The 14,726-nt window shown below is 44.1% G+C and overlaps 3 protein-coding genes across 4 annotated transcripts in view; all 3 read right to left on the reverse strand.

Annotated features, from left to right (window-relative positions):
- Window positions 1-6,621, reverse strand: part of hlcs (holocarboxylase synthetase (biotin-(proprionyl-CoA-carboxylase (ATP-hydrolysing)) ligase)) — a 68,872-nt gene extending 62,251 nt beyond the window's left edge. Inside the window, exons 1-2 of the mRNA XM_083760684.1 lie at window positions 6,306-6,621; window positions 1,982-2,116 (exon numbers count right to left, since the gene is read on the reverse strand). Of these exons, the coding sequence (XP_083616810.1) occupies window positions 1,982-2,116; window positions 6,306-6,530 (360 nt within the window). The 5' untranslated portion in view covers window positions 6,531-6,621. The remainder of the gene's footprint in view (window positions 1-1,981; window positions 2,117-6,305) is intronic.
- Window positions 3,705-4,031, reverse strand: LOC310870114 (thioredoxin-like; the record flags this gene model as incomplete). The annotated part of the gene is made up of 1 exon (XM_083781166.1): window positions 3,705-4,031. The coding sequence occupies one exon, from the start codon at window positions 4,029-4,031 to the stop codon at window positions 3,705-3,707; it is 327 nt and encodes a 108-aa protein (XP_083637292.1).
- Window positions 6,622-8,110: 1,489 nt separating the features above from the next.
- Window positions 8,111-13,820, reverse strand: LOC310860436 (G2/mitotic-specific cyclin-B2-like). Of its 2 annotated transcripts, none has more exons than XM_083767337.1 (8): window positions 13,695-13,820; window positions 12,011-12,109; window positions 11,583-11,870; window positions 10,940-11,098; window positions 10,312-10,548; window positions 9,725-9,865; window positions 9,338-9,448; window positions 8,111-8,664 (listed from the first exon to the last, which is right to left on the reverse strand). In XM_083767337.1, exons 1-8 carry the CDS (start codon window positions 13,722-13,724, stop codon window positions 8,554-8,556), a joined length of 1,176 nt encoding a protein of 391 aa, XP_083623463.1. In that variant the 5' UTR covers window positions 13,725-13,820; the 3' UTR covers window positions 8,111-8,553. The 2 variants fall into 2 exon arrangements, with proteins under 2 accessions (XP_083623463.1, XP_083623462.1); XM_083767336.1 differs by having other exon boundaries at window positions 11,996-12,109.
- Window positions 13,821-14,726: the final 906 nt, after the last annotated feature.

Genomic DNA, 14,726 nt, shown 5'->3' on the forward strand with positions numbered 1-14,726 from the left:
TTGGTTCTGGGCTCTGGCAGAGCTGTGTAACATTATTTTCCACACTTGTAAAAGAGACTTTAGTATCAATGTGCTTTCACTGGTTAAATAAAATAAAATAAACTTGAGTCATTCTATATCAGCCTGCATTCCATTCTCTTGCATGTTGTACCACCAATCTCTAGTCACGGTGGGTGGGTGAGGAGAGCTGTGGGCTTAGTGTGCCATTGGCTGAGGGGCTTAGTTTCAAAACAAAACTGTAAAATAAAAATTAAAAAAAGCAGTTTTTCTGGAAGAATTTATTAAATAAAACATATCACACAAGTTAGGGCTGCATGATAATACTTCAAATCAACAGCACAATTGCTTCAAACTTCTGCCTCCATCACAATGCGCCGCTTGTGCGACGGGCTTGTGAGCTTGTAGATCTATTGTACAACAAAGTATAATACAGGGCTGATCACACTAATAGATTTAGATAAAAATGTATTAAAAAATAATTCAACAGTACAGTACAGTACAGTACAGTACAGTACAGTACAGTACAGTACAGTACAGTACAGTACAGTACAGTACAGTACATATAGCATCATAACAGGTTATAAATACACCACCTGAACACATTACAAAATGTGCTGATTTGATGATAAAGGACTGCTCTCTCTTGATTGGATTAAATTGGTAAACACACTGTAAAATGTTCTTTATGTTTATTACAGACGGACAGACAGTACAGGGGCAAGTAAGTAAGCAAGCCAGCCTTGCCGATCCATGAGGCCCATAACCATATGGCAGGAGCCTATCTCCTGTTTCTGTAGTGCAAGGCTGCTTGATGTACAAGTCCAACCCCTGGGCATGACGCTAGTCCAACCCCTGGACATGACGCTAGCCCAACCCCTGGACATGACGCTAGCCCAACCCCTGGACATGACGCTAGCCCAACCCCTGGACATGACGCTAGCCCAACCCCTGGACATGACGCTAGCCCAACCCCTGGACATGACGCTAGCCCAACCCCTGGACATGACGCTAGCCCAACCCCTGGACATGACGCTAGCCCAACCCCTGGACATGACGCTAGTCCAACCCCTGGGCATGACGCTAGTCCAATCCCTGGACATGACGCTTGCAGCCCTAACCACACCAAAGGGTCAACATGCTACTCTTTGGGTCCAAACGGTTGCAAGGAATTAACGCTAAAACCGTCTTGACCCTTTGGTGTGGTTTGGGCCATTGAATTACACGCGTTGAATCACTAGGCCCTCTACATACACTATCACAATTTAGAGGTTTCACCTTTTTTACAGAATTCACAAAAAATCACCAGAAAAGTATCACTTGCCTTTGTTCCAAATACTGAGGGCGAACATTTGCCACAAATAGCTGACTTACAAGCTCACACAAGCAAGCTAAGCAACACAACCGCGCTGCCAAAGATCCTTAAGGTACCCAGATATGCGGTTGCTGTCCCACACTGTGACAGTAAGTATGACATCTTTAGTAAACAAGAGGTTTCAAAATGTGCACACAGACGTTTAGAACCCCCCAAAAAACCATCCGCAGACGCATGCACAGTAACATGCGCTAAAAGATCATACAAGAGGTGGATTCAGTTACAGCCATGGACAATAATAACGATAGATGCTGAATGTTAAAAGCACAAACATGCGTGTCAGAAATTGAATAATATTGTTGAATCTGTTCCTACGTACAGTATTTGGATGTCGTTGCTGTCGGGCAGAAACCTCCCATCTCCACAATATGTAAACTTTTTCCATGTTTTCTTTTCATAAATGAAGGCCCTACTTCGTCATACTAAGTGTCAGTCAAAAAGTAGCAGAAATAGATCATCTGCAACCTCTAAATGCGTCGTATCGCGATGCATTTTCAGCTTGCAGATCTGATATTTCTATTTAATCGGAGTTCTGAAAAGTAACCGCTTTGGTCATATGAGGTTTCCACCAGACACCAACGACATACTGTGATGGGTAATAATGCATACTTTATTATTACTGCGTGTGACATCAGAATGATGCGCTGTGGCTTCTATGATGAAGCAAACATTCTCTGGCCGGGGACCAGCAGCCACTGAGGGGGACGGTGACAGCACAGTCCAACTGCTGAGGTCCTCACATGCCTATAGAAACAACACACACACACCACAACATGTCTATGTTAGTAGAAACATCGATTAGAACTAATTATTAGGGGGTATTGGGGTTGACACACGGAACCAACATTGAGGAGACCAGAATGGGTTCAACTGAACACTTTAGGAAGAGTTTCCGGAAATCTCACAGTCAAGAGCTGGTGTGTGGAGTAAACAAAGAATTAGAAAGTAGAAATAAACGGCAGGTTACAACACTTTCTTTGTTGTTTTTCTTCTATGTAATTATTTGTTTTGAGCCAAAATATTGTGTGTGTTGTCATGATTTGTCACGACTCGAGTTGGCTTCGTACGACGCTTAAAAGGTCTTTAAATAAATACTTTTTGAAATGTCTATGGGAAAAATGCATTGCGATTCATTTCCTGGGCCAGGCGTCGTCATGAAAGGGTCGGGACTGCGACGCTCTATAGTACACCACAGCTATGGCCGTGCCCATGGCACCCCACCGTGGATTTGTCTATAGACGCTTGACAAAGCAGGATGCACTGCGGTGGGTTCGAACCCCCACCTCCGTGGTGGAGGGCAATGGGCAGACAGACACTTTACCACCGTGCCACCAAATCACATTTTGAGGGGGGGCTGTACATATAGAGTGTACCTCCAATAACGCTGTCACTGCTGCTCGTACCACAGGGTAGGCAACCTGGCCTGGAAGCTGGCTCCAAGCTAATTTTTGTATTTAATCACCTGGTCGGTTTCTTTCGAGGACATCAGAGAACGACAGGGAAACTGAGAGAGAGGGGGACGACATGTGACATGGAACTGGGGACGCTGTGACCACGTCTGGGAACATCATAAGTCACAACCATGTCCACCCTCCCACTGCGACTAGAAATGGCACTCTGGTGCACAAACAGTTTCGTTTGTTACGGTCAGAGGATAAGCGCGCTGGAATTTCTGCAGGGGTTGCAGCCCCGAACAGTATTTTTGTAGCCGTTCTTTCTTGCACCATCGGCCTAAAATGGTAAATGGTGCATTTATATAGAGCTTTTACATTGTGTACTAACATTCACCCATTCCCTTCACACACACATTCAAACACCGATGGCGGAGGAAGCCATGCACGGCACCACCAACCTAAACATCGGGAGGAATTAGGGGCTCAGAGTCTTGCTCAAGGACACTTGGACTTCCACTAACTCTGGGGAAGGTTCCCAATGCAGTTTGATCCCGGATCCCCATCCAGCTGTTCTACCGGACACTCTACCCCTGAGACACTGAGACACTGCCGCCCCTACCCAGAGCCAGTGCCAATGAGGGGGCAGAAAACAACAAAGAAAGACAAACCTTGAACCTTGGACCTCGAACCCAGTCACATGGTTCATATAACTCGTTTGTCACTCTAAAGCCCATAGACTCCAATGCCTTTGTCACTCTTCGTCAATAGAAGTCTAATGTAGAAGAGCCACCATTGGACTGGCCCCGTGAAGTTAACTGAGCCACCATTGGACTGGCCCCGTGAAGTTAACTGAGCCACCATTGGACTGGCCCCGTGAAGTTAACCGAGTTGTCCTAACTCTCATCTATTACGACTCTGCCCCAACTGCTCAACGGCTCTCACGAGCGCAGCACGCCCACCCTCTCCAGCAGCCTGTCGTAGTTGGCCCCGGTGAACTGGTCCACCATCTTTCCGTTCTTGTAGAAGTGGAACGTGGGCATGCAGGTGATCTCGCACGCGGCCGCCACGTCCGCAGCCTCGTCCACGTCCACCTTGAGGAAGAGCACGCTCTGGTTCTCGCCCTTCTCCGACAGCTCCTGGAAGCGAGGGGCCATGTGCTTGCAGGGCCCGCACCACGTGGCCGTGAAGTCCACCACCACCAGCTTGGCCCCGGCCGTCTCCAGGATGGCTCGGAAGGAGTCCAGGTCTTCTACTGACTGAACCATGATGGGGGCAGAAATGTATGTACTGATGGACGGCGAGATTCTTTGACTGTGCCGGTCGTATGGCTGGACCTTTTATGAGCCCTCCTGCCCCTCGCGGGGAAACGAGGTCATCGATGGGACGTCACCCGTGTCCAAATATGGCTGGGCTGGTGTTGATTTTCACAGCGAATTGTTAGTTTGTTTGAGTTTGATCTTGTCATCTGAAATGTATTAGTGTTAGTCTAGTTTTAGTTGACTAGATATCATACGATTTTAGTCGACAAAATCCACGTAATAGCTGCATGCTGCCATGCGACATGTTGTGAGCTTGTAGATCTGCTATTTGACACCCATTTGATGTGACACCTGCAGAAAATGACTTAGTTCTACTGGATATCTTCTCCATTAGTCCCTCCCTAAAAAAGTTGTCTAGTTTTTTTTGGTCATATTTGATATTATCATGAGTTGATTTCTATTTACTTTATTTAGTTTTTGTCAGTGGAGGGAAAAAAACCGTAGTCGAACATATTTCGTCATAGTTTTAGCTGACGAAATCAACACGAGGCTGTGCGGACACTGGACAGACAAACACAGGAGGACACAGCAACACTAGACCAGTGGTTCCCCATATTATTTTGCGAGGTTCCCAGGTTGTTTGCTTAAAAGGTTTGAGAACCGACCACTGCTCTCATACATTTCACTGGGTCACCAATGTCAATGTAACGCCAAGGAGGTTCATCGTTTGAGGGGAATGTTAATATCTTCCCCGTAGTGGTGGTTTTACATTCATTATTGATTTGGTTACACAGAACAGAATTCCTAAATAATAAATAACGCTTCTAATACCACAGTGAACAGCACACACAGGTGTGGGGTCTCAGACTCTCCATTTGGTTCACAGTTCAGTTCACATACATTAGCTCTCACACACATTTCGAATGGTCACCAATTTCAGAGTAACACCTACTGTTTTTAATGGTGTGGGGATTGTTTATACAGCTTTCCTATAATGGTTTTACGTTACTAAAACTGTGCCCGTTGGGCAATGATGCAACCTCGCCCCGAGTCGCCCGCAGCATTGCGATGTCAGAACATCATTGTGATGTCAGAACAAGCCAGCTCCATATATGGAGATCTAGTAGGGATGGTCAGGTGTGATCAATTGGCTAATTTGGGCCCTGCCCTGAGCAGAGGCTTTGTCCTGGTTCTGGACAACCGGCTATCCGGTGGACTCAGTCGACACCGGGCACTGCACTCCCTGTGGTGGTATGGAACGCGTGTGTGTCACATTTGAAATCAGTGGGGCGAACGGTTTTTCGAGTTACGTGGATTACAGACGTGCACAGGCACACGTACAGAGGCTTGGTGCATTCAGATAATTAATTTGGGTATGAATGAGTAGGGTATGGGAATGAATAAATAATACATCACAGCTGAGCTCTGATCAAAACACAGTGAAGCAAGCTGCACACAGAGCAGCCTCTATGGCTCAGTGGTTGTCAAAAGTGGGGTCCATGGACCCTCGGGGTTCCTTAGGAGGGTTCCAAATGGACCCTTATAGTGGTCTGTAACTCTGAGAGTGCATTTGGTTCACACACATTAACTCTCACACACATTTCAACGGGTTGCCAATTTAGCTTCTTTTATGAGGTGGGGATTGTTGATCATATTACTTTCCTGTAACGGTAGATTTACATGTTGATTCGTTTGGCTAACAGAACACCATGAATAAATAATAAATAACAGCTCTAATCAAACAGTGAAGCACACGGACCATCCCTTCCAGTTCATTATGGTAACCGCCAGGAAGAGTGGGCACCTCGATGTAAAATTGGTTATTTGGTCCAAAATGTTACAAAATTCTAATATTTGGAAAACAGTCTTCTTGTTAAAGTAATGTAAAGTATCATACATGATTACTGATTAGAACATGTTGAACATGTAATACATTTCTAACCCTGTATATCGTCCTTTTGTCATTTGTCGTCATTTTGGGGCATATAGTCTAAACAAGTTGAAGGATAAAATGAAGTCTGATAACGATGCACCGTGCATGTTCACAACACGTATATTTTACATTACTTAAGACCATTTTTCTAACATTTTAGGGTTTTTAATATTTTGGACAAAATAGCCAATTGTAGGTGCCCAGATGTCCATACTGTCTATAGTGCCCACTGCCCAACTATCCTGTATCCTTTGAGAACCCACGTACTACACTACCCCGTAGTAAGGCTATGGACCAGAGCTAGCACTAGCACCATTATAGTTCATTCATTAATATAGGTAGTTCACCTGAGGTTCGGTGATGTACACAGCCTTGTCTCCCACAGTGATCAGAACAGAGCCGGGCTCAGGGTGTCCTCTAGCAGCAGCAGGAGGACACCTCTCCGGGTACAACGTGCAGAAGGTGAAGCCGCATCTGGAGGTGCTGCTGCGGCGCAAAGTGTTCCTCAGCACCGCGGAGTAGCAGCGGGTGTAGCGCAGCCACAGGTAGATGTAACATAATGTTATGAACATGGTAGAGGACCAGGGCTACAGGGATCCGAGATGTTTTGGGTCTTCATATCTTCTAGTGGTCGTCGACTGTGACAGCCTTCATGTTGTTGTATCTGCTTCTTCTGGGGGGTTTAATGGTGGGCTACATCCGTTTTGTGTTGTGTTACGGCTGCCCTCTAGTGTGCCGGCCTTTGAAATGCAGCCTACTTCACACAACTGATATTTTTAAATCTCTGGAACACCAATCTACAGTAAATTCCTCCAGTGTTAATTTAATTAAGAGAATACAAATGGAGCCATGTGTTTGTGTGTCCAGAACACTAAACTAATCCCAAAACAGCCATGTGTACAGTGGTAAAAAGGAGAATGGAAGGAATAGTGGAAATATGACATTTGTGTGTTTCATCCAGCTGTTTATATACAGGTGAACGGAAACCATGTTAACAATTACAAATAATTGCAATCCGTCAGTCATGGAAGTCAATAGGCATGGGATCTGTCTAATCTGGCTGAAACTTTGACCAGATTTTGAGGCATGAGTCATAGAATCATATCATGGAATAAGAGGTCAAGTCTGGTCATGAGATCCACGTTGTTCCCATGTAGAACTCGCCGCTCGCTCTGTACCGTTAGTGCTGCATTCAACGACATTCCATTCCCATTGTGAGCCCAGTTGGTATTGTATCTGTGAACACTGTCACTGCCAGAGAATGGCCGCTTTGAGACAGCTGGATTCTCTTAGACAAGCCTGGGTACCGAGGCTAGAAGACAAGACATCCTGGACTACTGTATACCTGCAAAGCTCAATTCAACCTTTTTCATTTCAAAACCCCTTAGTTTGAAATTAGGCCACAGAGCACCTCAAAGTGGTTCAAATTGATCCTTTTGCAGACTGGTATGGGTAAATTGTGTTGTACTGCACCACAGAATCAAAGGTGAGCACCAGTGCACTACACAAACTCTGTTCCAAAGGGTGTCAAACATTGTCGCCATGGTGTACAAGTGAAAAGCTCAAGATACACCTGTAAGCAAATATAGCTGATCTACAAGCTCACTAGCCTGACACTCATCTGAAGTTACATTTATTTTTCAATGGTAGCAATTCAGGGCTGGAGCCAGGCTACTAGCTCACAGGTCAATGTCATAACTACAGGACACATGGCAATTTTTGGGGTTGGGTGTAGAATGCCTCCATGGGAAAGGGTGCACAAAGTAAAATGTACAGTGCTTGGTTGTTACGATCCCAAGGCACATGATTTAGGAACCACATTGCTTATAGTTTCCATTAGTCTTGTAGTATAGCAGACTAAGGAAACAGTATGGTAAACCAGGTGGTTAAATCTATTGTCTGCATAGAGAAATGACATGGCTCCAACTCAAGATCAATAATTCTCAGGGTTCAACCAGCTCACTAGTTTCAAGTGGGCTGGTGTGACATATTGCTCTTTAAGTAGTTTTGGGTTCTGACGTGATCTTGACCAATGCTCTTAACATAATTCTAGTAATAAACAGATAGCATAGATGAATAGTTTTGCATTTGTCATTTATTCAAATATAGACAATGTTTGGTTTGTCTACTTCAGACAATAAAAACAATCACTGATGATGAAACTTAGCTAAGGCATGCATATCCAATAAAAAAGCATTCATACAACATTCCTGAATCAAGCAAACTACAGAAATATATTGGACCCTTCACAGGAGGGGAATTATATGAATATGTACATAAGGAGGCCTTCCTACATTGTCCCGGGCAACAGTTGCCTAGTGATTAAAATCAAGGAATCTGTGGACTGGGTGGTGCTTGTACCAATTCAAAACATTTAAAATTTAACGAACCTTTGATTAAAACAAATGCCACAGTAGCTTAGTTACTCCAATGTAGCGCAAACTAAAATCTGGCTCAGAACTGTTGAAAACAAAAATGGAACATAGTTACACCTCACTAAAAAAACTGAAATAGTAACAAAGGCTTAAAAAAAAAAAAAAAGTGGTCTGTATTATGGTGCAGGTGATGGCCCAAAACAAAAATCTGAATTCAAAATCAGAGGTTTTCCATCAAGGGAGCAGCCAGGCTCTTAATTGTAGAAGACTGCAGTTGCGGCAGTAGGGCAATCTTCATCAGCTTGCTCCCCGAGTACTTACTCTTGACAGCCTAGTGGAGACAGAGGAAAGGTTAGAGTATTCATCGCACAGATTCTCCCACAGATTGCTGCAAGCCATTGTCAAAAGTCCATAGAACCACAGAGTAGGGCTGTTTGATAGTTTTGGTAAACTCATTTCTACAAATAGTTTATAAAAAAAAAAATCCCTTTGAGATTAAGTGACAACTTTTACCATTATAGAAATGAATTAGAGAAAATGTTTAGGTGCACACTCTTCCTGTCGCAATGTGAAATGCCACTGAATCAGTAGGCCTAATCCTTTTACACTTTGCTTGTCTCGTCATATAGGGGCCAAGTGAAATATGCCCGTATGCTGTAATGGCCCTTTTAAACTTGTGAAAGCTGAAATGCTTTTATTGTGACAGCAAAGGTTTCTAAAAGTCTCCTGCTTTGTTGGCCGAGGCGACATTACAGGCACACAGCTCCGACACAAAAATAAGCTATGGTAAGCTAGCTCAGTGGCAGTGTTGTTCGAAGTGAACAGTCAAGAGACTGACGTTCACACATTTTGACAGCCTTGATAAATACCAATTCTGTATATAATAAAAAAAATTAAAAAAAAAAAAGCAGAAAGGCTGCTGTGTTAAGTGGTTAGATGGGTTGGTCAAACTAGTGGGCCCTGATCCACGAGGTTGGGAAGCACCAATCAAACTGCCAACTCACTTGGAACTTGGTTTTGCCCTCATTGATGACAACTACATTCTTGGCAATACGTTGCATGATGGGCTTGAGGTGCGCTTCGTCGTATGTGGCGTAGTGCTCCTGTGTAGGATTCTGCAACAGATGAAGAAAAACAACTTCAGAACCCGATAATTGTCAAGCTTAAAGATCTGTTACTATTCAACAATACATACAGGGGTTAGGCAGACTCAAATACGTTACTACGTTGCAACAAAGTGCTTCAATTACAGGTTCTAAATGTTGGTTTCGATAAGTTTGTGACTGACCAGTAGTACCAGCCTTAAGCCAAAATATCCATGCCCCCACATTGTTGTGTCACAATGTCTAAGTGAAGACAGTACATGATTGAATCTGGACAACTGAACTCACCCATGGCAGGCCATCTAGCAGCAGCTGAGAAAGGTAGAGGGACGCGGCAGCAATCTCAGACGGCCGGTAGTGGACCATGTCGTAATCTAGGAGTGTCAATTCCATGAAATACTTGGCCAGCGTGTGTCTCTCAACAGTAGACTAGAAAGAAAGACACCATTGAAAAGCATATATCAATACTCTATATCCTTGCCATTCGAACAGTCACCACAGAAAGTTTAGGCCGTTAAGAGAACTTCAGTCAGCACAAAGCAGATTTGTCCATCCAGAAGATTCCAGATTGTAAATTTGATTACCGTAAGTTTTTATCAAGTCTGACTCTTAACAGCAAAAAAAAGGAATCTCCATATGAAGACATTCAAATACCCAACCAAATGTACTTTTCAAAGTTACAAAATGCTTAGTTGCATCTCAGTCTGGGCACTGAAACCTGATGTACTTTTCACAGCCAAAACAATCTGCACGGTAATGTTGCACAGAACCCAGTCGAGAAACACAAATCTGATCCGTCTGCAGCCTGGACAAAGCCGTAGTGCAAAAGGTCTGATCACTACACCTTCCAGTTCATGTTAGTGAACAAGACTCACACTTGCAGCCTTGGACGCTCTCCTGAGGAAGTGCAGAGGCAGTGGGCGCCCAAGCTCAAAGTTGAGGCACTTCAGCACCACCTGCTCCATCTCTCTGATCTGAAGTGTTGTGAATGCGTTGTCTGTGATGTAGGCAAAGTCCTGGACCTCTGGGGCGTACATCTCCTCATACTTTGAAGCCAGTAGCATGGCGGTGACCCCAACCAGCTGGAGCTTCTTCCTTGAAACTGGCTGAATCTGTAAAGGAGCAGCTTGCATCACTTTTCCACTGGCACACAGCCCCCTCATCTAGACCGAGGGGCAAAACATTAAACATTGGAAGTGCTAGTTGGAAATCAATCAAGGTGCTGCGTACAACCAGTTTCTAAATGCCACAGCAGGATGCTGAGTAACTGAAAGAGTGCGTCCAATTCCAAACGCTTGGCACTTAAAAATAATCACCTACATGGAATTTCTTGACAGAAAGTAGCTCATAACATGTCCATCATGGATTTTTATGAAACAAGCTAGCAGAAGAGTGGATAATTCAAACTCTCAGTACAGCTGTAATGTTGGCGAGTTAATCATAGAATACAATCAGGTGGGACATCTTTCTTTGCTAACAAACAATTTTGCACATCACCCTTACTTGGAGAAAGCGGTCCAAGATGGCAACCGTGAGATAAAGAGTCTCCTGCAGCAGCTGGAATCTGGAGTGAACCTGGATCAGCCAGTCAATTAAAAGCGCACGCATGCGAGGTGTGACGTCATAGCCAGTCATGTATTCGGGTCGCACAGCCTGCTGTACCTGTACAAATAAAATATCTCATGACACTGCCGCAAGACACAGGGTCACATCATGTAGTTAAAAACATGGATTAAAGCAATAAAATGCATACAGGGAAATAATGTTTTAGGCCAAATCCAGTGTGATAGCATGACAAACTATCACTAGTTTCACCACTTCAAACACTAATCTTAACAGAACCAATATAAATAACCAAAGATAGGCTATACACCAGTGCCATGTGTAGGAGGCATAGAAGACATGCCGACTTAGATTTAATCCAATGGCTGTCGTGGCAACTTCTGGCAAGTACTGAGAACTTTAACCCATGTGCACAAATGCACTACATTTTAAATAACCAAAAATGGCCGATCTACAAGCTCAATTAGTCTTGTTCAGACTAGACTAGAGCTTCTAGAGCAGCCAACATGCCTCCATCCAAATGACTGAAATAATTTGCGGCGACTGAGAACTTGAATCCATGAAAACACATGGCATCACATACCTCTAGATCCATCAGATAAGCGTAGATGTCTTTCACATACTCTGAACAAAGCTGGGGCATGTCAGAGTCCTCCGCATCGATGTCCTCTACCTTGAGGAGCGCATCAGAGAAGGCCTGGCACAGTTCCTCTTCCTCCTTCATGGAAACATCTGCTGGTTCTTCTGGCAGGGTGGAGGGTGCCACTTGAAGAGGTGCCTCAAATCGTAGTAGTGGGTCAACGATGGCTACTTTAGTCTTCTGGGTTAAAGCAGTTTTGGCCAATGGTTTTGCCACTCCAGTCTTCTGAGACTAAACAAAATTAAAAACACATTCTCAGGGTTACACCAGGTAATTTTTGTCAGCCGTTTATGCAACAAATGTGTCCGGGGTCTTCTCATTTGAAGAGTTGAGCATTCTCATTTAAAATAAATTACCTCGGTGTTAGTCACCTTGCTTGTTGGAAAGTTGGAAAGCTCTCCCAGTGCAGGTCTCTTTGGACCAGCGACGACGGCCTTCCCCATGAGTGCAGGGTTGTCCAGGTTTCGCCACTGTTTACAAACATTCAAAAACAGAAGTTGAAAATGCACCGTGTAAAAACAACGTTTAAAGTCCGTTGAAAGACCAGCAACGAGGAAACGGGCAACCAAAACGAGAGAGACACGGAATTTAAACCAACAAAGCGTTGAATTGGTAGTTTCGAAGACAACAATGAGGCACCATACTGTTAACCAGAGCTGCCATGTCTCACCCTTTGAGTGTGACAGTCACGCAATTTAACCCTTTACCACGCACCACGCCACACATGCCATTTCACACGCATTATAATGATAAATAACAATTTTCTCTGCGGCTCCGCCGCGTAATAACGCACGCTCCTCACAAACGGTAAAATAGCCGATCTGCATGCAGCGCTGATGCAGGAGGGTAAACAGTGGACCAAATCTTCAGCAGGGTCCCTGACTGTTTGACGCATGGAAATGAGCCATGCAGAGTTTAACATCGCTTCGAAATATTTTTCATGGAAGACAATATAGCCCACACAAGTTACAACAAGTGAGTAAGCGACCTGTGACTATCTCTCTTCTATACTTGCGTGATATGAGGAAGTGGAACGGTGCCATAGCCCGTGCACATTATAGGGACAAAGTCGTGTGTGAGTGTGTGTGTGTGTGTGTGTGTGTGTGAAGTGAAGTGAAGGGGGAGGGGCTGCATCGCGACTTGTTTCTGTTCATAGAGAGAGAGAGCCCACAGATGTGTTTGAACTAAGACAATGTAAAAATAAGGAATTTTCCCACATTCCAGTTTTCTGACATATTCCCCAATTTCCACTGAGATTATGGGGTGAATGAATGTGGCCAGACCCATCTTCTCTTTCTGTCATAGTGACATTGTCCTGCATCAGATCATGTCCAAATCAGGTTCTCCAATCTCCAGTAGCCTCTTCAGTTTTTTGAAGATTTTTTGAGTGGTGCAACCACTCCCTTACGGAGCTATGTGTGTGGCTGGCTGGGTCTGAGCACTATGTGTGTGGCTTGCTGGCTGGCTGTGTCTGAGCACTATGTGTGTGGCTTGCTGGCTGGCTGGCTGGCTGGGTCTGAGGAGCATAGATAGATAGATATCTTTTTCATTTCTATAAGCATGAGGAGGCTGTCAGTGCAGGGAGAGCAGCTGGCATGGAGGTGAAGACATCAGTGTTAAGGTTAAATATCAACGTTAAAACGGGCCAAATCGACATTAAAAAAAGCCAATTTTTTCCGCCGCCGCCCTTCGGACGGCGTCGAACACATTAAGACACTATAGAGTCTCACTCTTGACATTTTCTGAAATATGGCAGCCCTGTGTTAACGTTTAACTGGTATGCTGCTGCTAGCTCACCAAGCTAATGTAAAAGGTAGCAGAGCGGTGCGCTGAAGTCCGAGGACAAGGAAACGTTAAACGGATTTAAAGTCACTTCAACGATAATAAGTTACACAACTGAACTAACGTTAAAAGCCGAATGGAAGTGCTTTTTAGCTGTAGTGTGACCGACGTTTCTCCGACCGTGCACACAACCGCAGCATGCTAACGGCACGACAACAACAAGCTAAACTCGGTCTTCATACAGTTACAAATGTATTACTAAATTTCACTCACCGCGTTGCTGCTGAATTCCATCGAGGACATGGTTTGACCAAATAAAACGGTTAAAAAAAGAATTAAACGATAAAAGCCTCGATGCCGTTCAGACTGCAGCAGTGTGTTCAGTTAGAGCTCTCTGTTGAACAAAAAGGGACCGATTCCGTGAGTTAGTTCGCTGCAGTAGTGTGTTCAGTTGGACCTCTCGGTTGATGAAGACTGAAGAAAGAGTGAGTGACTGACTGAGGCTCTGTGCTCGTTTCATAAACCCCTCCGTCTCCTCTCATTGGCCAACGGCCCAAGGGACGCGCGCCGCTCATTGGCTAGATTTTCTGCCGTAAACTCTGCGGACGTGACGTCCGCAGGGTTTACGGCAGAAAATCTACAAGCTATATATATATATATATATATATATATATATATATATATATATATATATCCCATACATCTATATATTACATTTAATATGGCTGCATATTGTATTTGGGTATTCATTATTTAACTTTAAGTACTTACTTATTTAACTTAATTTAATAGATATCCACCAAAATCTGGTTGGACTACTTGTAAATGAAATTACCTCTTAGATGAGGTAATTGGATTGAATTTACTTTCCATGCTTGATTGGGTTGTACTGGAGAACTTGTGTACACTCACTGTACAGTATGTCTAGTCCATGGTGTTAATTTTCTTGCAGGACCTTTGGCCTCTTAACACTAGTGGTAATGGACTGATTACAATTTATAATGTAGGCATTTATATATCAGACACTCATAATCAAGAGCGATTTACAATAAGGAAGAACAACACAAGGTATATAAATTCATTATGCATAGAAATAGTCATCTAGAATCATAAGTTGTAGTGTTGGACTTGGATCAGTCTTTAGGCCAACATGTGTTTTGTACTCTGTGCGGGCACATTAACCCAGAGCCAATGGGGGGAGCCGGAGAAGCACTTCGATCAGCTTCATGACCATTGGTCCGAAAGAGGACCGAAACATCCGCTATATATCATCTTATTGTCTCCACCAGGCCGAAGGCATGGGGG

The sequence above is a fragment of the Protomyctophum parallelum genome (genome assembly GCF_964188405.1).
Source record: "Protomyctophum parallelum genome assembly, chromosome: 1".
Taxonomy (NCBI): Eukaryota; Metazoa; Chordata; class Actinopteri; order Myctophiformes; family Myctophidae; genus Protomyctophum; species Protomyctophum parallelum.